At 43.2% G+C, this 27,569-nt stretch overlaps 1 protein-coding gene across 5 annotated transcripts in view; it reads left to right on the top strand.

The window, feature by feature from the left end:
- The window catches only part of USP47 (ubiquitin specific peptidase 47), a 147,593-nt gene that overhangs the window by 80,653 nt on the left and 39,371 nt on the right, over nucleotides 1–27,569 (top strand). For all 5 annotated transcript variants that reach the window (XM_029583054.1, XM_029583053.1, XM_029583058.1 and 2 more), the window contains 5 exons: nucleotides 7,580–7,711; nucleotides 8,826–8,902; nucleotides 10,406–10,461; nucleotides 16,435–16,547; nucleotides 22,228–22,332. In XM_029583054.1, the coding sequence (XP_029438914.1) occupies nucleotides 7,580–7,711; nucleotides 8,826–8,902; nucleotides 10,406–10,461; nucleotides 16,435–16,547; nucleotides 22,228–22,332 (483 nt within the window). The remainder of the gene's footprint in view (nucleotides 1–7,579; nucleotides 7,712–8,825; nucleotides 8,903–10,405; nucleotides 10,462–16,434; nucleotides 16,548–22,227; nucleotides 22,333–27,569) is intronic.

Raw genomic sequence — 27,569 nt, 5'->3', positions numbered from 1 at the left:
TGTGTGTGTGTGTGAGAGCCAGCGAGCCTGTGTGTGTGTGTTAGGGACAGGAGAGACTGTATGATTGTTGCTGTTTTGAGTCCTGGGAATAGGCTAAGCATTGAGACTGGATTTCCTGTGTTTTTTGTATAAAATAAAATGCAGTAATACCTGTTCATGAATTTTTAATGTCCTGCATTTTTCTTGTATCCAGTTTGCTTATAACATTACTATACTTGGTAAACTATTTAAAAAATATACCTGCAAACATAATATAGTTTTGTGTGTTTAAATTTTAAAATTATATATGGGAGTGCCAAGGGATGTATCCACCGTTGCTTTCTATCTATTAATTTTACCTAGATGATATAGTATATTTAGGGAAAAAAGGTGTGTATGTAAAATATAATATATATAATTTTGGTAGCATGTAGCCAGATGGACTCAGGACCAATGGATTATATGCTCCCCTGCTACTTGATGGAGACAGTCAGGTTTCAAAGCTGACGTCACCCTAGATACACCCCTGCAGTGTCTTCAGCCCTTTAGTATCTCTGCGTCTCCTAGCAGATGTGAGCATGCTTTCCCTATCAGGATCGCTGTTCTGTTTAGAAGAAGAAATTCTACTTTTAAATTGGAGAAAGTTTGAGCCCCGCTCTCCTGCATTGATACCTAAAGATCCCTCCTCCCAGTTGAGAATTCCTGAGGTGATTTCCGAGATCCCTCAGAGATGTGCCTTGGTCTGGCAGCCAGTTCCTGGAGTGGACTTCGCTGCCGAAGCAGCTGAAAGGCAGCAGGTGCAGGAAGCCGAGCGCGACGGTGATGGCCAAAGCCCTCCCCCCCCCCCCCCTCCACAGCCGGAGACCATCTCTATACTCAGCCAGTAAGCGCTGCACCGAGGTACGAAAAAAAAAAAAAGAGAGAGAGAAGAGGATTCCTTCTGATCCAATTCAGAGGCGATGGAGGGGTTTTGGTAAGACTTCCTCTGGTCTCCTTGCTCGGCGCGCCATTCTGACATCATTCCTGATCCCATTGGGGTAAGGAGAAGTGGGCTTCTGAGTGGCTCCCGGTGGGCTAAGCCGTGCTTCAGGCTCAGTAGGCACACTGTGTGGTAGGCCGCTGCGGTGCAATCTTGCGTTCATGCTGGCTCTGCACACACGCTGTGTGCACAACATCACATACAATGCTGCGCGCATACGTGCACGCACAAAGTAGCGCACAATGCCGTGCGTATATGTGTGCACACAACATAGCGTTCAACCGTACAAGATAGCACACATCCGCACGTACTCATCTTTCTAGGCGCCGCAGCTCACTTAGACGCCCAAAATCTGTGTGCACAAAATTTCAAAATGACCAGCTGAACACGCAGTTATCGTCCCTAATGGCTTCGGCAGCAAAGAAACATAAGCACCATTCTCTCTATGCTGCCTGTCAAATTAGGCCTACACAGTCTGACTTTGATTCTTACTTATGTCAGCACTGTGAGAAGGCTCAGGGAGATTTGGCCTCATCAGACTTTACTAAGCCCGGATCCTCGCACTCTGAGGATGGGTCAGCCACAACCTTTATCAGAAGTACCCCGAATCTGGGTAATCCCGGGGCTGGGACTTCTATGGAAGAAGGAAATCCAGCGGCACCTACCCCAGTATCTCCTGAGCTAGGCATGGACCCGGTGGCCTTTTCTTGGGCAGAATTTTTTTCAAGGCCTTCGTACTGGCACAGTGTGCTTTACTTGCCCCTGTCTGAATGGAACCCCAGCCGGTGGGGTCTCCTTCTCCAAGCCCTATCGGCAGGCCTCAAGACATGCCTTGTCTCACCAAGGGTATCCCTGGCAGGGATCCAGACAGTTTGGATGAAGAAGGGGGACCCAGATTCCTTGGAAAATGTGGAAATCCCTCCAGGGTTGGAGCCATATCGGACCATGTTAAGTTTTATTCATAGAGATGAATTGCCGGCACTGGTTTCCCAGTCCCTGAAGACACTAAGAGTTCAGGGGGTGGACTCTATGATGAAACCAAAGAAGAATCCCATTCTGGTGTGTCTATGGAAAGCCTCTTGCTATTTTCCAGTGCTGGAAGCCATCCAGAAGTTAATTGACCTTGAATGGAATGCCCCTGAAGCAAGTTTTAAAGGGGGTTGAGCATTAGAAGCTCTATACCCACTGGATACGGCGGCAAGAGAACGGCTGGGTTTCCCTGAAGTGGATGTGCTGATCTGCGCTGTTTCGAAGCGAACAACTATCCCAGTGGAGAGAAGAGCGGCCTTAAAGGATGCACATGATAGACAGATGGAGTCCATCCTCAAGCAAACCTTCGACACAGCAATGACTTTACAGATTGCTTACTGTTGTGTCCTGGTGGCTCACTTGTGCCTGCTCCTCTCTAGAGAGGTAGATGACTCGGGCATATTCCATAGAAGCTATGGATGTGGGCTCTGATCTAGTCCGTACCTCAGCCAGAGGAGTGGCCTCAGTGGTAGCGGCCAGAAGGCAGCTATGCCTGTGAAGTTGGTCAGCAGATGTGACCTCTAAGGGAAACCTCATAAAGATGCCCTTTAAGGGATCACTCCTCTTTGGAAGCAAACTGGAAAAGCTAGCCAGTAAGTGGAGTGAATCTCCAGTGCCCCAGCTACCAGAAAATAAGACAAAGCAGTTACAGCGCCCCTCGCCTATGAGGGGCCAATCCAGAGGCTACCAACGCTTTCGGCCCTGCAGAAACTTGACATTTCAGAGGTCTCTGCCCTCAGGGAGGTCTTGGTCCTTTTGGAGTTGACAGCCCGAGAGCGGCAGGTTTGGGTTCAAGTTTGGTCCAAACTCCCCAATGACGTTTTACTGACCCATCCACGGAGCAAGAGATAGGGGGTCGACTATCCCTCTTGTACCAGTGGTGGTAGAGATTGCGTCTGACAAATGGGTACTGGATGTCATACAAGAAGGATATGCACTGGAGTTTCGCAGCACTTCTAGGGACATGTTCATGATGTTTGCTTGCCATTTCCAGCACAAGAAGCAGGCAGTGGATTCTACCTTGATAAGGCTCCTCAAATTAAGGGCTATAATTCCAGGACCTGTACCCCAGGAAATTACATGGCGTTATTCCATCTATTTCAAAGTACTCAAGAAGGGAGGGATCCTTTCTCCCCATCCTGGACCTCAAGCATGTCAACAGACACCTATGAGTAATTCCTTTCCGCATGGAAACTATACGTTCTGTGATAATGGCTGTACAACTGGGAAAGTTCTTACCTTCCCTGGACCTTTCCGAGGCATACTTTCGTATTCCAATCCGGCAAGAACATCAGTGTTTCCTACACTTTGCAGTACTGGGCTGCCATTATCAATTCTGGGTGCTGCCCTTCAGCCTGGCCACTGCCCCCAGAACATTTTCCAAGATTATGGTGACACTAAGGAAAAAGGAAATCCTGGTGCACCTGTACTTGGATAACTGGTTAATCCGGGCAAAGTCATTGGAAGTGAGTCTCTGGGTGACCAGCAGGATGACATCACTGCTTAAGGAGCTTGGTTGGGTCATAAACATGGACAAAAGCAGTCTCAAGCCCTCCCAGTCCTTGGAATATCTGGGAGGCCGGTTTGACACTAAGCAGGGCAAGGTCTTCCTCCTGCCCTCATAGATAAGGAAGTTGACATCCCAATTGCATTGGTTGATGAACGCGGTACACCCCAAGGTGTGGAACTATTTTCAGGTCCTCTGTTTGATGGCATCAACCCTGGAGGTAGTACCGTCGGTGAGGGCACACACACAACCACTTCAACACTTCCTGCTTTCATGTTGGAACCCGCTGTCTCAAGACTATTCACTTCGCCTCCACCTACTGATGGAAGTATGTTCTCGGCTCCAGTGGTGGCTACAGGAAGCTCACCTGGGCAAGGGTGTGAGTCTGTCCCCGCCGAACTTGGCTAGTCCTCATGACAGACGTGAGCCGCAGGAGCTTAGTGTCATGAACTGAGGGCCCAGGGGTGTTGGACCAAGGAAGAGAAGCTCTGGAACATAAACCTCCTGGAAGCCTGGGCAGTCAGATTGGCGTGTCTGCATTTCAGCCACATACTCCAGGGTCAGGTGGTCCACGTTATGTCTGACAACGCAACAACAATGGCTTACATCAACTGCCAGGGGGGAACCAAGCACCAGCAGGTATCGCTGAAGATAGATCTCCTTATGGAATGGGTGGAATTCCATCTACAGATGATCTCTGCTCCCACATCACAGGAAAAGACAACTTCAGAGCAGACTTTCTAAGCAGGGAGAGTCTGGATCCAGAAGAATGGGTGTTGCCTGCCAAAGCCTTTCAGCTGATGGTAGATTGCTGGGGGCCTTCCGTCAGTCTACCTGCTGGCTGCATCTCACAATGCAAAGGTTCCACGATTTTTCAGTCGCAGAAGAGATCAGGGGTCCCTGGGGATCAATACCCTAGTTCAGACCTGGCCAGAAGAGGACTTACTATATGCCTTCCCTCTGTAGCTCCTGATGGGCAGGGTCATTCGCAGGATCGATCGCCATAGGGGATTAGTAGCTCTGGATTGGCCCAGGCGTCTGGTGGAGACCCCCCCTGTGCCTCCCACCGCACCGGGACTTGCTCCAGCAAGGTCTGATTCTTCACGAGGATCCGACTCTATTCTGTCGTATGGTTTGGCCCTTGAAAGGGCTCACCTGATGAAGCATGGATATTTGGTGGCAATAATTTCCACCTTGCTTCGCGTGCGGAAGTACTCTATGTCCTTAGCGTATTTGCGGGTCTGGAGAATATTTGAGGCCTGGTACGAGGAATGTGGCATTGTCCCTTGGATGGTCAAAATCCCTCTGGTCCTGGAATTTTTGCAGGACGGCTTGAATAAAGGGTTGTCCCTTAACTCCTTGAAGGTCTAGGTAGCAGCTCTCTGCTGTTTCAGGGGCGAGGTGAAAGGAACCTGCCTATCTGCGCATCTGGACATGACCCGTTTTCTGAAAGGGGTAAAACACCTCCGGCCACCCCTTCGGTGGCCGGTTCCCTTGTGGAATCTTAATCCTAGTTTTAGAGTTCTTGGCAGGGCCCTCCTTTTGACTGCTGTGTGATTTTTCCTTGCGCTTGTTAACCCTGAAAACGGTTACTTGGTGGTGATATGCTCAGCTTATCGCATCTATGAACTACAGGCATTGTCATGTTGGGAACCGTTCCTCCGGTTGACTCCAGGAGCATTACAACTTCATTTGATATGACTCCCATCATGAAGGTCGGTATATAAAAGAATTAAAATAAATAAATAAATATCGTTCCATCCTTCTTGCCCAAGGTAGTCTCTGAGTCATTTGAATCAGTCCATTTTGTTACCATCCCTAGATAGACACAAGGACAAGAAAGAATACTGCCGCCTCTGCCATTTAAACATCAGTAGGCTTTTGGTGCGCTATCTGGAAGTTTCAGAACTGGTGCACAAGACGGACCACTTGTTTGTTCTTCACGGTGGAAGGAGACAGGGCAAACCAGCTTTGTGAGATGCCGTAGCTCGCTGGATCAAGGAGGTGGTCACGGGAGCCTATGTAGAGGAGGAAAGCCATTATCTTTTCAGGTTAAAACCCATTCCGTTAGGACTCAGGCAGTATCCTGGGCGGAAGCTAAACTGCTGTCGCCCGTCGACATCTGCTGAGCTGTGACGTGGTCCTCCTTACACACCTTCCTCAGATTCTGTCGCCTGGACGTTCAGGCCCAAGAGGTCGCAGCCTTTGCAAGGGCGGGTGCTAACCGGCTACGGGCAACCTCCTACCCCAATCGAAGTAGCTTTTGTATATCCCATTGGTCCTGAGTCCCATCTGGCTACACACTAGGAAATGGAGAAATTACTTACCTGATAATTTCGTTTTCCTTAGTATAGACAGATGGACTCAGCATCCCGCCCACTGCTGCCCAAGAATGGTGCCAAGGAATCGTCCGTGAACTGAATACCATTCCACGAGGTTATGGGTAAACAGTCGCCCATTCCCTAGATCAGGGCATCTATAATCTTGCTGGGATTCAGCGCTTGGTTGAGTACAGTTACAATTCATTTTTAATCAAGTTTTAATCAGGTTTCAATCAAGTTTTTCTATAGTATGTCCACAATGGCTTTTGAAGAGAATACTGAAGGGCTGAGGTCACTGCAGGGGTGTATCTAAGGTGACAACAGCTTTGAAACCTGACTCTGTCTCCATCTGTTGGCAGGCGAGCATAACCCATTGGTCCTGAGTCCATCTATCTTCACTAAGGAAAACCAAAATTATCAGGTAAGTAATTACTCCTATATTTTTGTATATATTGTTTTTCTGAAAAATGTATAATTTCTGAAACTGTTGATATATTCTGCAAGGTTATAAATGACTGTGTTTTCATTATTTGATATACTGCACTTTCATAAAAAAAACATCAGAGCGGTTTATATTATTGATAACATATATGGTTTACAAAAATGCAGTCTCATGATTCTTAATAAGATGTGGTAATAAATATTCAGGGCAATCTGGTGAAGTTGGCCAAGTATTCCCTGGAACAAGAGGAGGTTGATGACTAGGTCCCTTTACATCACCAGGCATCTTCTGATTAATCTAAAAATATAGATGTCCTGAAGGTCTTTAGGTTTTTGATAATTTTGCAGAAGATTAATATTCCAATCAATGCAGTATTATAGCTGGGCATGAAATTTCTGATTGCCAGCTCACCAATAGCAACCAGAAATTCAAGGTTAATGAGTAACTCATCAGTATTATACCAGCCGTACAGTGAGAGAGAGCCACAGTGGAGGAAGGCAGTGTTTCTCCATGAATTAAGACATTTCTTCTGCTGCCTGCATGCTGTGGAGTGCTGGCACATTAAAAAAAAAAAAAAAAAAAAGGAAGAAAGGGTGAGCGAGAAAAAGTGAGTAGATGGGAGGAGACATGGAGAGATAGCAAGAGGAAGAGGTACAAGTAGGGGAACCAAAGGGAACGAGAGCAACAGGGGAAAGAGTGGGGAAGAGGGTGTAAAGTAGGGAGGAAAAGCAGAAGGAAAACCTAGGGGGGGGGGATAGGCAAGAGGAGGGAGGAGTTGAAGGCATGAAAGATGGTGGTAGGGAGAGGGAGTTAGAAAAAGGGAAAAATAACTTTGGCAAGAGAGGAAGTGAGGCATTGTGATATTTTTTGGGTCACATAAGAGTGACAGACATCACATTAGCTACATGTATTTGCCACCAACCAGATAGGACTCTTTCTGTTTCCTTCACCTTAGGGCACCTAATTGTCCGAAAGGTGCATTAGGGCCTGCATGATGATCTTTGCATCTGTCACATGATGATATATGCTACTGTCACAGTACCAGAAAATACTGAATTCCACCAGGCCCCCCCCCCCCCCTTCTACTAATCCTAGGGCAAGCGAGTCTGGTGAGTGTATTTTTATTTTTATTTTTTTTTGCTTGGTGCAGTTGAATATGAAATTTTATGCCTTGCTCTCAGCGTTTTATATTTTACGAGATTCAGGTGATTAAAGATGTATATTTGTCTTTGGGTAGGACTATAATCTAAATACTGTTGTTGGTGTATGTGAAATATTGTCCCTTCTTCTTTTGATATGTTGGTTTTGTCTTTTTTTTCTAGAATTCCTCACCATATGAACTTTTTTCAGTTATGGTCCATTCGGGAAGTGCTGCTGGAGGCCATTACTATGCCTGCATAAAATCATTTGATGATGAACAGTGGTACAGTTTCAATGATCAACATGTTAGTAGGGTGAGCAAATAGTAGTAGATGCTTCTTTAATGAGTCTTTGGGTGCATATCTGTCTCTTCTGTGCGCTTTCCATTATTAAATATCTGTATGATCTCTTTGGTGCTGACTGTAATGCTTTACATTCCAGTCCTCCAAGAAAAAGGCAATTACAGTCCAGACTTTTTTTTTTATTTCGCAGTTTTGTAAATCAAGGCACATGGAACTAATGACTATGTTAAAGTCACATAGAGTGTCCATGAAAGAGCAGGCTTTGGGAACACAAGCCCTGAAAATTTTCTAACTTATAGTGCTTAAAGCATTTGCAAAAGTATTCATTTCTTTCCATTGAGGGAGCACATTTTGATTCTCACGAGCTGGCATCAGAAAGATATTTCACTGTGCAGAAGCCGTCTTCAATTAATGGGTGGTAGACTGAGGGGAGTTGCATGATCTGCCTCAGTACAGTGGAAAGTTTTGTGTCTAGGAGAGTATCTTGAGTAACTTCCAGATGGTCCTGTAGGAAGCTTTTCAGTGGCCCTCCAAGTCACGTCTGCCACATTTCCTTGTGGGCAGTCACAGGAGTGGAGTGTTAAATTTGTTTCTGTGTGTGACTTCAGGCAGTCATTTTTTTTTTGCCAGTGTGACCATAGAGAAGATGCCTGGTGTGCTCTGTATGCTAAAAGTAAACCATAGTATTCGAGTCATAACTCCTTGCTGTATGTAATATACATTTTTTCATAAACTTAATCACATTTGATCTGGCCCTATTGCTTAATAGTATAACTATATGTAGTCACTTGGGATGCCTGAGTTTGAGTCTTCTGTATGTTAGGGTTTACATGATTGTCACGGAAATGACACTTTTGAAAACTAGGGTAGAAAGGGAGGGAATTGGTCATGTTTTCTAGATACAGACTGAGGAAGATCACTTTGTGCAATGTTGAGAGAGAAAAGATACCATAAAAATGTCCAGTTACAGTAAATTATTTATGGAATGGAAACATTACATTTTCAGTGTTATTTGTGGAAACTGACTGCTGTTAGTATTTTCTATTTATATAGTATTGCAGGTAAATTTGTTCTACTGGTTTTTTTATAATGTATGTATGTTTTTCTTTTTTTTTTTTCTGGATAGATAACTCAAGAAGATATTAAGAAAACGTATGGTGGGTCTTCAGGAAGCCGAGGCTACTATTCTAGTGCCTTTGCAAGGTCAGTAATCTTCTTACCTCTATAAGGCTGGAATAGTGAACCAACTTTATCAAAAGCTATCTTTATACCAACATTATGCTGTCAGTGTCGAACACAAATTTCAACTCTTGAATAGAAATTAAGAGATGCTTGAGAGTGAGAATTTGGAGTGATTTAAAAAGAAAGAATTAGAAGAGATTTGGCACAGAATAGGCTTACAAATGGTATTACAATATATTAGACAATATAAGATAGCCAGACCATTTAATTTAAGAATGCCCTGGAATAAGCAAGCAAAACAGAATGATTGGACTATATCAAAGATATAGTGAAGTAAAATAAAAAAGATATTCTAGAAGCAGTATCCAGAGCATACAACCATTCCTTGCACCTCCCTTAACACTTAATGAGGATAAGAGAAATGAGAAATACACAAATTAAAAAGCATTTTAGTTTCATAAAGGGAATTGATCTTGTGGTTTGGCTGCAGCACTGTGAAATGGGAGATGACTGTTCGGTCGTCCTGCCCATCGGGGCTATTGAGACTCGAACATTTTGTATGGATAATGCAGCCGGCCCGCGGAGAAAAAGATGCTCGCCATTGCAGGAGTGATCTATGCTGGTTCAAGAGCCAGTGCTGAGAGGTGTAGTCTCATCGGAGAGTTTAGCTACAAAACATCACTATAAAGAGGTGCTAGGTCACTCATGATGTCATCTTGGGGGAAAAAAACTAGAAGATTACCAGTTTAGTATGGGGGAAGAGAAGGGAAAATTCATTCTTAACAACCACAAAAATCCCATAAATTCCTCAAGGGTTTAGTGCCTTATGCCTGGTCTTACTGCTTAAAAGTGATGTGGTCAAACCTTCAATCAAACCAGTTCAGAATTTGAAATTCAAGTGTCTTTCATATAGAACTGGTTTTGTCTTGCATGTGGGGTATATTCCAGGTCAAGCTGCATGATCTTGTTTGTCTCTGAATATTTTGGCTCATTTTGCAGATAGCAAGCTATGAAAGTTGCTGTCTAATGTAGGTTTGTGGTTTCTAAAATAGCCCAAGGGAAAAGTTATTTGTTCTTTCTCAAAGCATTTTGGTCTGCGATTTTAATTTTGAACTGAATAAATGGAAAGTACTTAAAACAGGGAATATAATGGGGGATTTTCTTAATGTCCCAAGGCCAATTCTGAAGCTCTGAATTTGTATTTTTATATTTTATTTTTTTTTTTCATGCTGTAGATTTAAAAAAATGTAAGTTAAAAAGCAAAACAAAAAGTAAAGTGCAATTTAAAAACAATGCATCAGCTCTAAAGGCTGCTTTTTAATTTCGTAGCAGTAGTTTGCACTTTAAGAATTTTAGAATACAAAATGGATTTTATGCGTAGATTCTAGTATTTTAGTTAATTTTCTGTATTTGGTTTGTGCAGAGCTGTAAGTAGATTAAAATGGCAGCCTTTTCAATGGAAAAAAATTGAGGACATTGTCAATCTGTTATAGCACATTAACTTAATATTTTTTCTCTTTCTAGCTCTACAAATGCATACATGCTCATATATAGGTTGAAGAATCCAGCAAAAAATGCAAGTAAGTTCATGGCATGCTTTATAGTTGGCCTGTTAACTGAGAAATCAGGATTGTTCCATTTTTCTTTCCATAATGTGCAAAGGTTTAATTACACAAGGAAGAATTAGAGCATACATGACACTGATGCAGAACTAATAACATAATACTGCTTGTAGGAAACCAGATTTTCAGCTATAATACATCACATTGTGGGGACACCAGTGGTTATTAGCAAAATAGTTCCGTATCCTGCTAGACCAGTCCAGACGTATGAGTTTATTCCATCTTGCCAGCAGATGGAAACAGAGGACCACCTCTTTTCAGTGACATCTATACTGCTATAAGAAGAGGTATAGCTCAGGCACTTGCCAATATTCTCTGTCTGCAGCAGATGCTGGACTGGTCAGTAACTTCCGTTTGGTGCTGCCCTTTCATTTAACCAGGCAAAATCTCTCAATATTCCGAAAGAGAGTGGTCAAGGTAAAGATAGAAAAGATAGTTCTTCCCACTCTTTTGGATGTTCACCGTGTTTTTTCTCAGAAATCTAAGCTGATTAGTTCCTTCAAGAAGTCTAAGTTATTTATTTTGTTTGGCAGTTCTTGCAAAAGAGAAGTGCTTTCAGACTTTTTTTTTTCTCTAAGTGGATCAAAGGGCTGATTATTTGCTAAAGGGTTTACAGACTCTGGAGGGACTTCATGGTCATTCATTGAGAGCTCAGGCTTCCTTTGAGGCAGCGTCTACAGCAGTTTCTCAAGAGGACATTTGTAAGGTGGCCATTGGGTTTAATTCCATTCGTTCACTGCACCTTAAAGGTTAGATATCCAACCCAGGGAGATGCTGCTTTTGGGGCAGGCATTTCCTGAACAGCCCTTTCTTCCCGACCATGTTAGAAAAGCTTGTGTACTTCCCACATGTGTGAACTGGTCTAGCAGGATGAAAAAGAAGGAGAAATATAGTCTTACCTGTTAATTTTCTATCCTCGAATTCTGCTAGACCTGTTTAGGATCCCCCAGGAATATAGTTGTTGCATAGGGTGGTCTTTACTATATCTTGACCAGCAGGTACCGGGGGTCCTGGTTAGCCTGACAGCCTGATAGTTGTTGCTAATAGTTCCAGGATAATGCATGTGAGAAACATCTGGTAAAATCCAGAGGAGATGAGGGGGAATGCCCCAGTATATCCATGTGGGGAACTGCCTAAGAAGTCATCTGCATAGGAACTCAAAGAATAGGAGAACTTGAGAGATCTGATGCCCTTGACTTCTTTTCAAGGGAGAAAGAGGGCCCTAAAACAACATAATGCCATTACCCCCCCCCCCCCCAAAAGCCTATAGTGAGAGTGACAAGGAAGTCACCCTAAGTGGCGTCTGACCACCCAAAGGAGAAGGTTCCAAGAGTCAGTGTGAGGGAGCTTATCAAGTACACAGTAGCTGAACTATTGTTCTGTAGTATATCCCTGAGGAAGGGAGAGTATTGCCTGCTCAGATTGCTTGTAGCCTCTGAAACAACCCCAACCAGGACTGAAATTGAGAGACTGGAGAGGCTTCCAATAAGCACCCTTAGCCGGCCTCTGAATTTTGGTCCCTAAATTTCCAGGATTACTCCAAAGGACTGTTAATCTCTTAGAGAGAGAGAGAGAGAGGGTAAGGCTGAGATTCACTTGGTCCTTGGAGATATGATCCTTTAATCAGACATCTGACTACTGAGTCAGATCAGGAAAGCTGTTAAACTGTAGCCAGGGTTATGCAGGCGCAGAGCCTTCTAGGCTGACTGCTGATTATCTTGAACAGCAATTAGTCCTTCCCAGTCTGACGTATAGAGAAAGCCTCTCATAATCCAAAAAAGAAAATGGTCTTAAAGCCTTCAAGGGATGAAGGTGCCCAGACCCTCTTGCTCCCTAACCACTCTGAGCATGATCTGTTTTGTAGGTCCTAGGCTCCTGGGAGAGGCACCTGAAAGATGTACCTTAGGCACAGATTTACATACATTTCACTCCTCTGAGTGATATCCAATAGTCCAGTGCTGCAAGGCCTTGACGACTTTAATCAAATAGCAATCAAGTAAATACATGAATAAAAAATAATGGCTACTTTCCCTGTCTCTTTGAAAGTTAGAAGAATCCTGAGCAGGTGGCTTTTCATAGTTGTCACCTTCAAGGAATGGATTTGTAGTCTCCTTCATGATTGCTTTGCATTGTAGATGTGAGCTTTATAAGTTATGAGGGGAATTATGATCCAGGCAGGCATCCTAGTGGAATACCAGTTGGTCTAGGTCTAGTATGAGGGCCAGAGCTAGCCATCTATTGTTCCAGAAATCCTGACCTGTAACTCAGTAGATTGAGTCTGGGTGGTGGTAGTCTGTGTAATGCCATTAGCTGAGGGGAACAAGCTGAATGAATCTAGTAGCCCTCAGGTACTCTGGTAAGTGAGTCATATTTGGTCTGGATGGAATTCCCTTATAGCAACTGACTTGGCCAGCATCACCATCATATGTACAAATGTTTTGAGCTAACATTGTTGAGACCCGGTAGTGTAAGGACAGGCAGAAGTGAACTCTGCCCCACTAGCAGTCCAGTGGGGCACCAACACAAGTGGATTTCAGATCAGCCTGGTGAAGCTCCAAGATGAACAAGATTTTCAGCCAAAAATAGAAAGTAAGACCCCAGGGATTTGGATATCCTTGTAAAACCATGAGTACTATTCCATCTTCTGCATGTATTCCAACCAAGAGCCTGGACATTCTCTAGACTGAGTTCTGAAAGTGCAAGTGGAGGTTCTCTTTCACCTTTTGCCCGGTCAGAAGATTCTTCTAGGGTGGAAGAAATGGAAGTAATCTTTTAGTGTTTATAACCTTAGCTGTTGAGAGGACCAAGCTACATAATGAGGACACTTAGTGTTAGGTACAGCTTCCAGTGGCATGAAAGAGGACCAGAATTAGAGTTTGGAGCCTCTTAGAGTCCCGTTTACAGAGTTGGCAATATTTCTGTTTGAGGGATCCATTCCTTCAGTCTTGTTGTTCTAGAAGAGACTGGGATGAGAACATAACCTGCAAATCTCACAGAAGGCAGAGACTGACTCTGGCTTGCTTGAAGGGACATACTTTTGCAAAGGATACTTTCTTCTAGGGAATCAAGAATGTAAGTCTACTCAACTTGGAACCTGAGTTTAGTTTTGAAGGGATCTAGTCTCCCTTTCTCAAGTCTCATAGGGTATCTTTTTGAGTCTTGTTGAAGTCAGTCTTCTTGGTCACCTTTGGTCATTTTAACGAAACTATCATACTGTCCTCCTTCTAAGGAGGAGGTAGTGTTTCACTTTTGCTGGAATCAGGCTTTTCTCAGTTATGATGATGAGAAAGTAGAACAATGTAGGCCAGGACAGGAAAGGCCATTCTCAAGTCTGTTGACGATCTATGAGATGTTGATAGGTGACCATTTTTTTATTGGATAGATCTTTGATGTGTCTTACATAAAGCACAGTTATTTCTAAGGCATTAATTTTAGGAGGAATCGCTTTGACCTACTCTAGCAAGAGTTTGCAGGTCCCAGAGGGCCGTCAAGCCCACTTGATGAGGGTGCAGGACTCCTTGTAGGCAGAACTTGTCTTTCCAGAGGATAATGGCAGGGCAGCACTTTTGTCTCTGTTACATCCCTACTGTAATGACCTCAGTGTGTGTTTGCATGCTGGGAAAGGCTATGCCTTGGATGCAGGACTCATGAGAGCTATTATGGCTTCTACCATGTCTGGGTGGAGTTTTGGTATGTCCCACTTTTTTGGACTGGTCTGGCATGAATGATAAAAAAAAAGATGAAATTTAAACTTGTATGTTCATTTCCTTTCTAGTCCTGCCAGACCAGTCCACTACCCTCTCAGGAAAGCCACAGTGATCAAGGGCTCTGTCTGGCAAACTGGTTAAAGGAAAGGAAACAGAGTAGGAATAAATAGTCAGGCTTCTCAGTGGAGAAAGGTAAACTGTGGAGTGCTTCCGGCATCTGTATTGGGACGTGCTTTTTAAATATATTTATAAACAATTTGGAAAAGAGAAAGCGAGTGACGTGATAATTTTGTGGCTTCTACAAATATGACTCTGAGTGGTGAAATTGCAGGAAGACCTTGCAAGACTGGGAGATTGAGGATCCAAACGGCAGATGAAATTTAATGTAGACAAATGCAAAGTGATGCACATAGGGAGAATTAACCTACGCTGTAGTTATATGGTTAGGTTCCACATTAGGAGTTATCACCCAGGAAAAGGATCTGGGCATCATTGTGGACAATACTTTGGAATCCTCTGTTCAGTGTGTGGCGGCGGTCAAAAAAGCAAACAATGTTAGGAAATTTTTAGGAAAGGAATGGAGAATATAAGATAATATTTTATTTATTTATTTATTTAAGGTTTTTATATACCGGCAATCATGAAAACATATCTTGCTGGTTTACATAAAACAGGAGTGCAGTATATACATCAAACTGGAACTGTGGTGACAGAAGGTGCAGTTACATTTAACAGGGATAGCAGAACTGGGAGAAGGAGGAAGAGAGAGGATAGAATAGTAACGGTTAAACAATATAGACTCGGTTAAACAATAAACGGTTTAAACAAAAAACGGTTAAACGGTTAAACAATAAACGGTTAAACAATAAACGGTTAAACAATAAAGACTCCACTCAGCAACTATATTTTTCGGATTATGTATATATACTGTACTATTGTATATAATTAACCTCCTCTTTCTCTCTCTATTTTTCCTCCTCCCAGTTTACAGCCCCTGTTAATTGTAACTGCATCTCTTCATCACGTTTAGTTATGTTCTTGGTTTGTTCTTCACACCCCTGTTTCATGTAAACCGGCATGATGTGAACGCTTTCATGAATGCCGGTATAGAAAAACCTTAAATAAATAAATAAATAAATATACAAATTAAATGCTATATACAAAATATCATAATATTTTGCTATATACAAAATATCATAATATCATAATAACTCTTTATCACCGCATGGTGAGTCTGCACCTAGATTATGTTCTAGTTTTCGTATTTCACAAAAAGATAGAGCTGTCCTGGAAAAGGTGAAGAGAAGGGTGACCAAAATAACAAAGGGGATGGAATGGCTTCCCTATAAGGAAAGGATAAAGAGGTGTATGTAGCAGTGCAGAAGGAAGGGAAAATGGGACACTTGATGGGTCCTGTAGTCTTTCTGTTAAATGTTCCCTTTCAGCTTTTCTGTTTCTCAGATGAGTTTCTGGAAGTTTTCGCTTTGGCTTTGATTCTTTGTAATCTTTGCCTATTTAATGTCGCATTAAACATTCAGAATAGCGCTAATTGTTCTTTGACCATATTGCTGTAATGTATTTGTATGCATGATTCATAAATATGGGAATGTTATGAATTTTAATGCTATATATAACTAAATTTATTAAACATTTGCTCTGAGTTTTTACCTATAAATATCAGAATCTATACTTTTTAATAATGGCACATAACACAGCTGAATTTTCCTGCTGTCTACAGAGAGCACCTGTTAGAGGTAAGCAACTTTGCTTTATCTGCATTAATCGACTGCTGAAAATTGCCTTCCCTCAATGTGGCTACATGCAAAATTTGTCTCATTGAGGGGAGGTCTTCCTGGGGCAGTGTTTAATTCAGAGAAGGAAAAGTAGGCACATAGATTATTTTTAAATTCTTTGCATGTATTTTTCCACAAAATACCTGCAGAAAAAAACAGGTGGCAGTGACTGTGTGTGCTTCGTGCCGTGACAATTTCAAAGCAAAAGCATGCATATATCTTGCTTTCGGAATTAGTGCAGAGCCCACGAGTTGAAAGCATGCATGGTTTTAATCCCAATGCAATGCAAACACTTTGAGAATTTCTCCCTTAGTGGAACAGTTAGTCATAAATATACTGAGCAAATAAATTGGGAGTGTTTTACTTGTAGGTTAGTCTATTTTACTTGATCCTACACTAGCATTTTAAGAATCTGTGATCTAACATTATAGAGTTTCTTGAAGTGAGTGACTATCCAGACCATATTAAGCGCTTGGTACAGAGAGAAAAGGAGCTGGAAGAACAGGAAAAGAGGCAGCGGGAAATTGAACGTGACACTTACAAGGTTAGCAGCACCAAGCTTGTAAATATGCATGAGAAAAATGGTACAACTGCATTACTACTAAAATAACATCTAATGTTCAGAGTGCATTTTGGGAAATAGCTATCAAACAGCATTATTAGCTAGATCAGTGTTTCCCAACCTTTTCGTGCCCAAGGCACACTTACATTAACAAAACTGTTGCTTGGCACACCAGCCTCCACAGAGCAGGCAGTGCGGACATGGAAAGGACTTGCATGGATCAAAAAGAAAAGCTAGGGAAGCACTGAAAACCTCACCAGTCTCTTTCCAAAGTTTTAAACAGAGGGGGAGAGAGGGGACAGAGACACACATGAACCCAGCACAAAGGGAAACGTCTGTGTGGTGCGGCAGCTGGCTCGGTTAGTTAACGATTGCCGCGTGTGACTGCCAGATCTCCCCCACTCTGCTGCTGCCAACACTCAAGTGTGAGTCACATCCATTGCTAAATGCATGCTCTCCCTGTCTCGTTCAGCCTTGGGGGGGAAGATGAGGAAGTGGTGTGTGCAAAGTGGGAACTACACAAAGAAGGGCCCAGCGCCGTCTCCAGGGTTCATGCTATAGCTGGGAAGACGAGGTGTGCATGATTACACACATTCTCAGAAAGGAGCTCCTACACATTTAAGAGCCACTTGCTAGTATCTCTTGTTGCTGTGATGTGCCGAGAGCAGAGCCCACATGCTGCTCTGGATCTGAGCAGCAGGCAGTGGTGACTTTTCTGTGGCATGCCTGATCAGGTCGGAAGTCGCCCCAGTTGGGAAATGCTGAGCTAGATTTCTCAAAATATGACCCTGCTTATTTCTTGACTTCTTTTGCATCCACATTGTCTCATTCCCATGTCTCCTTTCTGCTTTGTCTTAGTATAACTTATGTCTTGTTTTAAAAAAATATATATATAAAAACATGTTTTATTATGACCGCACTCCTGTTTTTAAAAATGGCCTTTCTTCTGTCTCTTAGTTGGCAGTTGAAACAAATTAATTTAAATTGCACATTTCCCTTTGATTTATATTTTATTCCCAATGTAATATGAATGGTTAATATTTTTGAAAGTTCCTTCTACTGAGAACTCTCTAATTATGAATCTAAATAAAATCTGGACCCTACTATGCTGATCTCTCTCAAAACCCCATGCAGAAATCATACTAGTTACCTATAGAGGGTAATTTTAGAACAATGTGCTTAGCAGTAAAGTCTGCACGAACCTGCTGCATGCAGACTTTACTGCTAACGTTCAAAGAAATTTTATGCACCTAAAATCCATTTGAAAATATTAGGGAAGAATCCCCTAGTATGCACATGAGTTACACATAGGAAGTTAAACCGTTTCTAGCAGTGAACTCCCAGACTTCTGAAAATCCAAAATCTGCGCTTTCTGTTCATACCCCAGATCAGTCCAGACAAGTGGGTTTTGTATCCCTGCCAGCAGATGGGGCAGAGAATAAAGCTTTTCAGGCACTGCTCCCTAACCCTGTGTGCCACCTGCAGTCCCTCAGTATTTCTGTCTCTAGCAGATGGTAGAGGTGCAAACCTGCAGTCTGAGATGAGAAAAAGTTACATTAGATGAGCGGAAGAGAAGTGAAGATCCGAGGAGACGCTTCCCGAGGTGTTAGGTATCTTCATGGACCATCCCTCAGGTTTGAGCCAGGTGAGCGGGGGATTGGTAATCCCTAATCAGTTTTGGCTCGCAGCATCTAGGGGTCTGAAAACCAGGGGCCCTGGTTCCCTCTTTCCTACTGAAGACTTCTCCCCCGGAGTGTGTCCAACAGCAGGGAAGTATTTCTTCTGACTACCTTTGTTGTTTTTGATGGTGCTGTTTTTTGTTTTTTTTTTAAGTTTAAGGGCAGCGAGCATTGGAAGGGCTGAGGGCTGTGTGATCGCTTAGAAGGCCATTGGGGAGGAAGAGGCTGAGAGATCGCTGTGTTCTGGAGGTGTTTAGTACATTGGGGGTGTGCCGAGTGGGTGGGTGATGCCATGCTAGAGCTGACATTTTGTTTTCCTGTGGCAGGCGGTCTCAGCCGCGTGTGCGTGTAATGGCGCCAGCCTCCGAGCGTGGGAAAGTGTGTTGGGCCTGTGGCTCCAGCCACGGGCGGCTTAATTCGGCCGTGCTGTGCCAGGACTGTGTTGCAGGACACCCTCCACAGGAGCTGGTAGTGCTAGGAGGGACACCCTGTCCCAAGGCCCTGACGGGGAAGCTCTGGGGAGAGTTGCAGCCTGGCAGGGAGAAAGACAGCACGTAGTAGAAATCAAACAGTTGCTCAGGAGCCCAGAGACTCCCCCTTCCCCCCTCTCTTGCCGGCAATACAGACCAAGTTGGAAGGGAGGCTAGTTGGAGGAGTCCATCCCTATTGGAGGGGATGGGGAGGTAGAAGCTTTTTCCATAGAATTTGTCCTTCTCATGCACGAGGCCTTTCTGGCCAGGAAGAGTGCGGGAGGCAAACGGTCCCTGTGTTGGCAAGCCGAAGGGATCCCCACTCAGGAGGTCGGGGGATCTGCTCCTCCATCTGGGTCTGGACCGCCTTGCTGGACAGGAGGACACAGAGGAGCCTGATGAATTGCAGGATGGGTTGGGGTATGATCTAGGGGATGATCTTGGAGATGATCCGACAGACAACGCGGTAGATGGGAATCTTGATGGGGGCAGGGATTTGTCTGACTTGGAGGAGATCCTGATTGCGGAGGGAGATGACCCACGAGTGGGTCATGAAGCCAAGATGGTCCACTCTCTTGAGGAAGCTGTCGGGGGGGGGGGGGGGGCGCTTGACACTCTTTTGCAAAGAGTGGACCAGGATCACTTCAGACCAGTGGGTCCTAGAGGTGCTTTAGAATTTTCTCGCCCCATCAGGGAATCTTTCATGGTGTCGAATTGCGTGTCCCGCAGCAAGCGAGAGGCTGTTCGGGATACATTGAGTCATCTGCAGAGGTTCGGCACGATCGTTCCGGTACTGTCAATGGAGCAGGGTTGAGGGAGATACTCTATTTTCTTCATGGTTCCCAAAAAAGATGGGGACCTTTCCACCCAAACTCGAGTTGCAGAAGGTCAGCGCAGCGCTGCGAGTGCCCCGGTTTCATACGGAGATGTTGCGGACAGTAATAACCTGCAGTCCGGCGAGGAGGCTTTCTTTTGGCTTCACTGGACTTGACAGAGGCCTAACTGCACGTGCAGATGATCAGAAATTTTTTGTCTTATGATGTTGGGGCAGCATTTCCAGTTTTGGGCTCTTTCTTTCGGATGGCGACAGTTCCATGGACCTTCATGAAGGTGGCAGCAGCGCTCCAGAAGGCAGGAGTTCAGGTTCATCCGTACCTGGACGCCTGGCTTATCTGAGCGGAGGAGGAGGAGGAGGAATGTCGTCAGTCTATTCAGAGAGTACTGGAGATGTTGCGATCTCTGGGCTGGCTGGTGAACTTAGCAGAGAGTCACCTGGTTCTGGAGCAGGCCTTGGAGTACCTGGGGGCCGCTGGTTACATGTTATTGTTGTACTCCCAGTGACACTGAATGCTGAATTTTACACGGGTATGCTTTGAAGTTCTTTTACAGCTTGGACGTGCGGGGGCCAGAGGAGGCAAGCTTTGGTGAGAGTGTCAGAGTGGGTCTTTCAGGTGCCCCACCTAGTATAGAGGAGCTTGGATACATCCCCACTTGTCTGGACTGATCTGGGGTATGAACGGGAAAGGAAACTTGGTTCTCTTACCTGCTAATTTCCATTCCTGGAATCCCACAGATCAATCCATAGACCCAGCCCCTGGACTCCGAAAGACTCTTACAGTTGCGATAGTTTTCTGCAGATCTTATTTCTGTATATAATTGGGTTGGAATAGATGGTTAAGGCGGTTTCACTAAAAAGAGTGTTCCGTTTTTCATGGAACTTTACTAAGTGTTTAAAGTGTTTCTATGTAACTCACATTCTTTACAGTTCATATTGATATTTTGCTTGTGCCATCACTCAATAAAAAAATATATTGAACATAATTGGATATTGAGGACTGAAAGGTTTTCGGTTCCTTAGTTGGATGTGAGGGCTCTGCTTCAGGGGGCTCCAACCCTAGTTTTCTGTGTTCGCCCTAGTGGGGGATAGTTGTTTGTGGAGGTTGGGAATCTGGCTCTACTTCGGCTTGGGTACCAGTCAATACTGAGGGACTGCAAGTGGCACTCTCGGTTATGTAGAAGTGCCTGAAAAGTTTTTATTCTCTGCCTCCATCTGCTGGTAGGGATGCAAAGCCCACTGATCTGTTGTATTCCAGGAATGAAAATTAGCAGGTAAGAACCAGTTTTTCCTATAAGTCCTATCTCCCCTCCAGGTCCACCCCCCTCCCGAGTGCCTACTGCGAGTGAACATAAAAGGTGTAATCTGGTTATGTGTGCACTTTTACATGCTTACCTGCCGGCTATTTTTAAAGAGCCACTTATGGGCATAAAGCTCATTTTTGTGCATATTAGTGACTTTGAAAATTACCTCCATAAAGTATACAGTAAATGTAGCAGGAGCATCTGAAGATGTGGAAAACTTAAAGGCACAGACTTAAGGCTTAAAATAAATATATATGGGTCATTGCCATAATAAAACATGTACATTTTTTACTGTAAGCGTGCGACAGCATATTACAGGGGTGGCCAACTCCGGTCCTCGGGAACCACGAACAGGCCAGGACTTTAGAAAATCCACAGTGAATATGCTTGAAAGAGATTTGATTGCACTGCGTCTGTTGTATGCAAATCAATTTCATGCATATTCATTGTGAATATCCTGAAAACCCGGCCCGTTTGTGGCTCTCGAGGACTGGAGCTGGCCACCTCTGGCATATTAGGACAGAAAGGAAGCCGTAGACTCTGGAAATTGGAAGAATCTGGGTAGCACTGCCTTGTCACTTTGTCACACTGAGACCTTTGTGTTGCTTATAGCGGCCTGTTCTGTATCTTGCAGATCATAGCTTCCTGCTTTCACTTGTTTACATGATTAGTTGTATTATCACATTATTATAGAAAAGCATGTCTGAGCTTAGATGATTCTTCCAGGGGCTGACGTCCAAGGAGAATAGCCATCCTGTCGTCTGGTGATATTGTGGCTCTTGAGAATATCATTTAGAGATTTGCATACTGTGGCACTTTATTTTATCTTGTCATTGGAGGGACCGCCTCAAAGCAGTACTGGAACGCTATGGGAAATGTTTCCTCGCAGGTGTGCCTAGCTTCATGAAGAAAAATAAACCTGGTTATAGTATTTTCTCTATTGTGACTATGTCCTTTAGTTCTCTTAATCTTTTTCGCACCCTCTTAGGATTGCTCAGAATGTGCAGGGCCCTCTGCTGAGATATTACACACAGGAATGAGAGAATCGCCAGAAAGGAAATGATTTGAATGCTAATTATGGAGAAAGGAACTTTTTAAGAAGCTTAAAAGATTTTATGCAATAATTTTTAGTAGTCAGAAGTTCTATTTCTCTGGTGTGCATAGCACTGTATTGTAATGGAATAAACAGGAAGGACTGTTTCAACACCCTCCCCTCTGAGGCCAGCTATGTTGAAATTTTGTTCTTGCAGCATACGCAAGTCATAAACAAAGTAAAGAACCAGTGAAGCATAGTGTTAAAAAACATAATTTTACATGAATGCAAAAATGGCTGTGTAAATAATCTGTGTACCTTTCTCTCCTTCTGTTTTGCAGATAAAATTGTTTTGCATGCATCCAGTGAAACAGATAATGATGGAGAATAAATTAGAGGTGCACAAAGATAAGACCATGAAGGAGGCTGTAGAAATAGCCTATAAGGTATGTCTGTGATATTCCCGTATTGACGGAGTAGTTGGTTCCTGGAATAGCTTTACCGACAGCAGTGACATTAACCAAAACAGGGACAGAATTTAAAATTGCTTTGCACAGATTCAGAGGGCAGTGGTACGGGTGAGCGTGTAAGATGGCCAGAGATCAAGTAGGGCTTGATGCAACATACTACAAGAAACTGAGTTGATAGAATGGATTAAGAGGTCCCTTTTAGCAGACAGCTGCTATGGGGGTAATTTTGTAGCAATCCTCATAGTCAGGAAATATGTGCACAAACTATACCAGTTGTCAAAGGGAATTTACACAGGTGTTGCCTTTGAAAATTACCCAGCCAAAACCACCTGCTAGGTTTGTATGCTGGAAAGTTTCTGGAACATTTATGTGCATATTTTTGGAAATCCCAAAAGGGTGTGGTTGTAAGTCCAAATATGGCCCCAGAATGCCACGAAAGCCTCAATTCAATCCTGGTGAATTTATGTGCATAGAGCATATATCTGTGTACATTTACCCATATGTCAGATGGAGAATTTGATTACAGGCCATTTCTGCAGATAAAGCACAGTTTTACCCATGGAAATGCCTTTGAATATGACCCCCTTTGGGGTGTAATTTTGTAGCAGCCCAGAGAGATTACACCAATTTTCCGAGCAAATTATCCTGACAATACTCCCTGCATGAGTTACGTCTGCTAATTTGTGCAGGGAGTTTTTAATGAGAGTTTACATGTACTGTATACTTTTCAAAACAGAAAAGCACGCATTTAGATCAAACCCCACTGAGACTTTGTCCCCCCACCCGTCCTTCCTTTCCCCCAGACAAATGCCTCTCCACTACACAAATAAAATTACATGCATATCGGTTGAGCAATTTTCAAAATTTCCTTCAAAAATGATCCTCCCTTTAAGAACATAAGAAATTGCCATGCTGGGTCAGACCAAGGGTCCATCAAGCCCAGCATCCTGTTTCCAACAGTGGCCAATCCAGGCCACAAGAACCTGGCAATTACCCAAACACTAAGAAGATCCCATGCTACTGATGCAATTAATAGCAGTGGCTATTCCCTAAGTAAATTTGATTAATAGCCGTTAATGGACTTCTCCTCCAAGAACGTATCCAAACCTTTTTTGAACCCAGCTACACTAACTGCACTAACCACATCCTCTGGCAACAAATTCCAGAGCTTTATTGTGCATTGAGTAAAAAAGAAGTTTCTCCGATTAGCCTTAAATGTGCTACTTGCTAACTTCATGGAATGCCCCCTAGTCCTTCTATTATTCGAAAGTGTAAATAACCGAGATACATCTACTCGTTCAAGACCTCTCATGATCTTAAAGACCTCTATCATATCCCCCCTCAGCCGTCTCTTCTCCAAGCTGAACAGCCCTAACCTCTTCAGCCTTTCCTCATAGGGAAGCTGTTCCATCCCCTTTATCATTTTGGTTGCCCTTCTCTGTACCTTCTCCATCGCAACTATATCTTTTTTGAGATGTGGCGTCCAGAATTGTACACAGTATTCAAGGTGCGGTCTCACCATGGAGCGATACAGAGGCATTATGACATTTTCCGTTCTATTAACCATTCCCTTCCTAATAATTCCTAACATTCAGTTTGCATATTCTACTATAATATCTGTTAGGATTAGTTTAAATAGCCAAATTTCTTTTTTTTTTTAATAGTATTCTGTCACATTGTATTAAATGTTATGCTCCTTCTTAGTTATCCCACCTTGATGTACTCAATTACTTGGAAAAACCCTGCCACATTTGTTCTGTTGCTTGCTGGAAAAGGCTACAATCCTCATTGTCTACGTGCAGTGACATTTCTTCCTGAGGTTTTGTAAAAGCCACTCTCATATCGCCTCCCGCTTAGACTATGCTCCTAGCAAGCTATCTTTCTCCACTGCAATCTGTTCCAGGTTCAGCTGTGCAACTTATCTTTTGCCAAAGTCGCTACACTCACTTAACTCCTCTTCTGAAGCCACTGCCTTGGCTCCCTATCCGCTCCCGCATACAATTCGAGCTCCTCTTTCTCACCCACAAATGCCCTTTATTTCCTAGCGTGTAGCCAGATGGACTCAGGACCAATGGGTTATGCTCCCCTGCCAGCAGATGGAGACTGAATCAGATTTTAAAGCTGACGTCGCCCTGCAGTTTCTCCACTCTGCAGCACCTCACCACTTCTCCTCTCTCTCTGCATTCCACTCATTGGACAAGTCACTCCTATCTGTGTCCTGCTCTATTGCCAATTCCAGACTCTGTGCTTTCCACTTGGCTTCACCGTGTGCTTGGAACAGTCTTTCTGAACTGGTGTGTCCTGCTCCCTTTCTCGCCATGTTTAAATACCATCTAAAGACTCACCTTTTTGAGGCTGCTTTTAAATCTTAGGCCTGATTGTCTGCTTTTAGCCTCATTAAATTTAGTTTCTTTCTTTTAACTATTGTCTTGCTTTATGAAATACCCCAAGCCTCTTGTCCTGTATGTTTGTCGTCTTAGCTTGTAAACTCTATTGAGCAGGGACTGTCTTTTTTTGTGTGTCTGTACAGTGCTGCATATGTTGTGTAGCACTATAAAATTAAGTGGTAGTAGTAGATAGAGATCCTGAAATCTAGACTGATACCACATGAAATTAATTTATGATATTGAAGTATGATTTGAGCTCAGGGATCAGACTTTTTGGAAGATTCTTCCTCAGGTCACCCTTGGCTCTGTCTCATCTTACACCTAGCTCTGTTTGTATCCCATTGTTAACTAAAACCTGTGTTCCTCCACTGCAAAAAGTGTGCCTTTAGTATGTATATTTATTTATTTATTTATTTACACGTTTTTGTGTACTGTCATTCGGTGGGTTCCATCATAACGTTGTACATTTGCATAAAAACTTCTAATACATTTTCAATTCCTAAAATCATATATAAAATACATAAAGCATAAATCATACATAAAACAGTAAAATATATGAAAAATATTAATAGCACATAAATGAAATATAAACACAAGTAAATAGAGAAAAAATAAAAAGTCAAATAAAATTACTGTATAAAACTAATAAAATAGTGCAGTTTCTGAACTTAAATTAAAAGACAATAATCTTTCTGCTGATAAGAGTTAACTGAACGGTATATTGCTTGAGAGTAAATGTCTGCGTTTCAGAGTATGCCTTCCTGAACAACCAGGTTTTTATCTCTTTTTTTTTTTTTTTTAAAGCTTTTTATGTTTTGTTGTAATCTAGTTTCTGTGGGTAGTGAGTTCCATAGTTTCACGCTTGCTAATGAGATTGCTCTCTCTCTTACTTGTGTTAATTGGGCAGTCTTTATTGAGGGAATAGGTAAAAATCCTTGATTCATAGTTCGTAAATTACACTGTGGTGTGTATATTTTTATGGCTGTATTGAGCCAGTCTGTTTTTTCTCCATAGATGATTTTGTGCATTATTGTTAGAATTTTGTATTTGACTCTATATTTTGTCGGAAGCCAGTGCAGCGATATTAAGACCGGTGTGATGTGGTCATGCTTTTTTGATTCCGTAAGAATTCTTGCTGCCGTATTTTGGAGAATTTGTAATGGACGTGCAGCAGCTATTTATTTCAGCCCCCTTAAAGACAACCTTTATTGTAGAACGCTCCTCCAGCTTTGCATCTCAATCAGAACCAGCCTTCTATTGTACAGTAAGGCCACAAGCTTTCATTCACAGTTACCCAGGGCTTTTCCCCCATTCTATATCCCACCCCTGCTGGCTTAGCCCAATAACTCCACACACCGGGGCACCTTTTGGGAACCCTGCAACTGTGGGTTCTAAGTCTGTATAGTAACAGGACAATATTAAAAGCTCTTTCCATGGTAAAATTACATTTTGTGTGTGGACATGAGGGCTTTGAATATTACCTGTGCAGGCTTTTGCTTTGATTATTATTGCAGACTCTGCAGATAACTACCTGCAGAGTTTGCAACAGTGTGGACAGTTTTGATTATTGCGACCAGGAGGCACTGTTTCATTTTGACTGGGTTGCCTGCCTTGAAAGGGTTGGGAATGTTGCCTCTGCAACATTCCCAGTTTCAGGTGGCCTGGGGATCTGAATGACCTGATCCAGGAACAGAAAACTGAAGACTTCCATATGCTAGTGCATAGCATTGCCACTGGATCAGCCTGTTCCAAAATACTTTTGTTGCTGAATCTTCATGCTCCAAAGCGTTTAGCTTCTAATGCATTTACACTTTGGGAACAGTGATCTCTTACCTTATTGTGTCTCAGAAGGCATGAATAAGTTTTTTAGGCGTTTGTCTAAGACTCCTGACGTCTGCTGTACTGGTGTTTTAACATGTCAGACAGTGGAAGTTTTAATCCTTACTCATACCTTGACTTTAAATTTGGGTGTGATCTCTTGAGGGTTACAGCTGGTTTTCTGAAGAAGAATACACTAACCCCTTGAGTTAGATCATCCATACTTTCTGCCTCAGCTTGTACCCTTTAGCATGCCAGAATTTGTTTGAATCAAGATTAAGATTCATAAGCCTTAATTTTGTGTGTTTTTGTTTCATGTCTCATCATTGATGCTTAACCTGTTATTTTGTTTATGGATTTTTATGTGTGTGTGTGTAGATATTATCGTCGGCTAGGAATATGGTATTCACGGTAGCCACGCGAAGACTCCTGTGGTTATGTAATTGGTCAGCAGATGTTTGGTCGAAGGTGCAGCTTTGTAATCTCCCCTTCAAAGGAAAGTTTGATGAAACATTTATCAGATTCCAAAGGGAATAGACTGCCTGAGGATAAGAAGGGAAATAAGACAACCTTCCCGTCTCGCTCTTGCTTCCGGGAGATGTGATTTTGTTCCAAAGAAGTTCTTCCGGTTGTACGCAGAAGCAGGGCTCAGGAAGACAGCAGTACTTTCGAAGCACCCATAGTTTGGCCCAGGATAGTTCCGGACAGGCTTCCGGAAGTGCAAAACCCGTCCAATGAAGGCAGGCTGATCCACTCCTCCCTGGTGGCTGTCGGAGGAAGGTTGTCCCGGTTTTACGAGGAATGGACCGGAATCTCTTCCGACCAGTGTGTTCTGGAAGTAATAAGGGACGGCTATGCCTTATAATTTTCTTTACCCCTCAAAGAGGCCTTTGTGATGTCCTTTTGCACTTTGTCCGTCAAATGGGCAGCGGTGCAGGACACTCTTCTGCAGCAATTGGAAGCCATTATCCCAGGCAGCAAGAGGAGCACAATCGAGAAGGTATTCCA

This window comes from Rhinatrema bivittatum, chromosome 17, assembly GCF_901001135.1.
Source record: "Rhinatrema bivittatum chromosome 17, aRhiBiv1.1, whole genome shotgun sequence".
Lineage (NCBI taxonomy): Eukaryota > Metazoa > Chordata > Amphibia > Gymnophiona > Rhinatrematidae > Rhinatrema > Rhinatrema bivittatum.
This window is presented reverse-complemented; position numbering and strand designations above follow the sequence as displayed.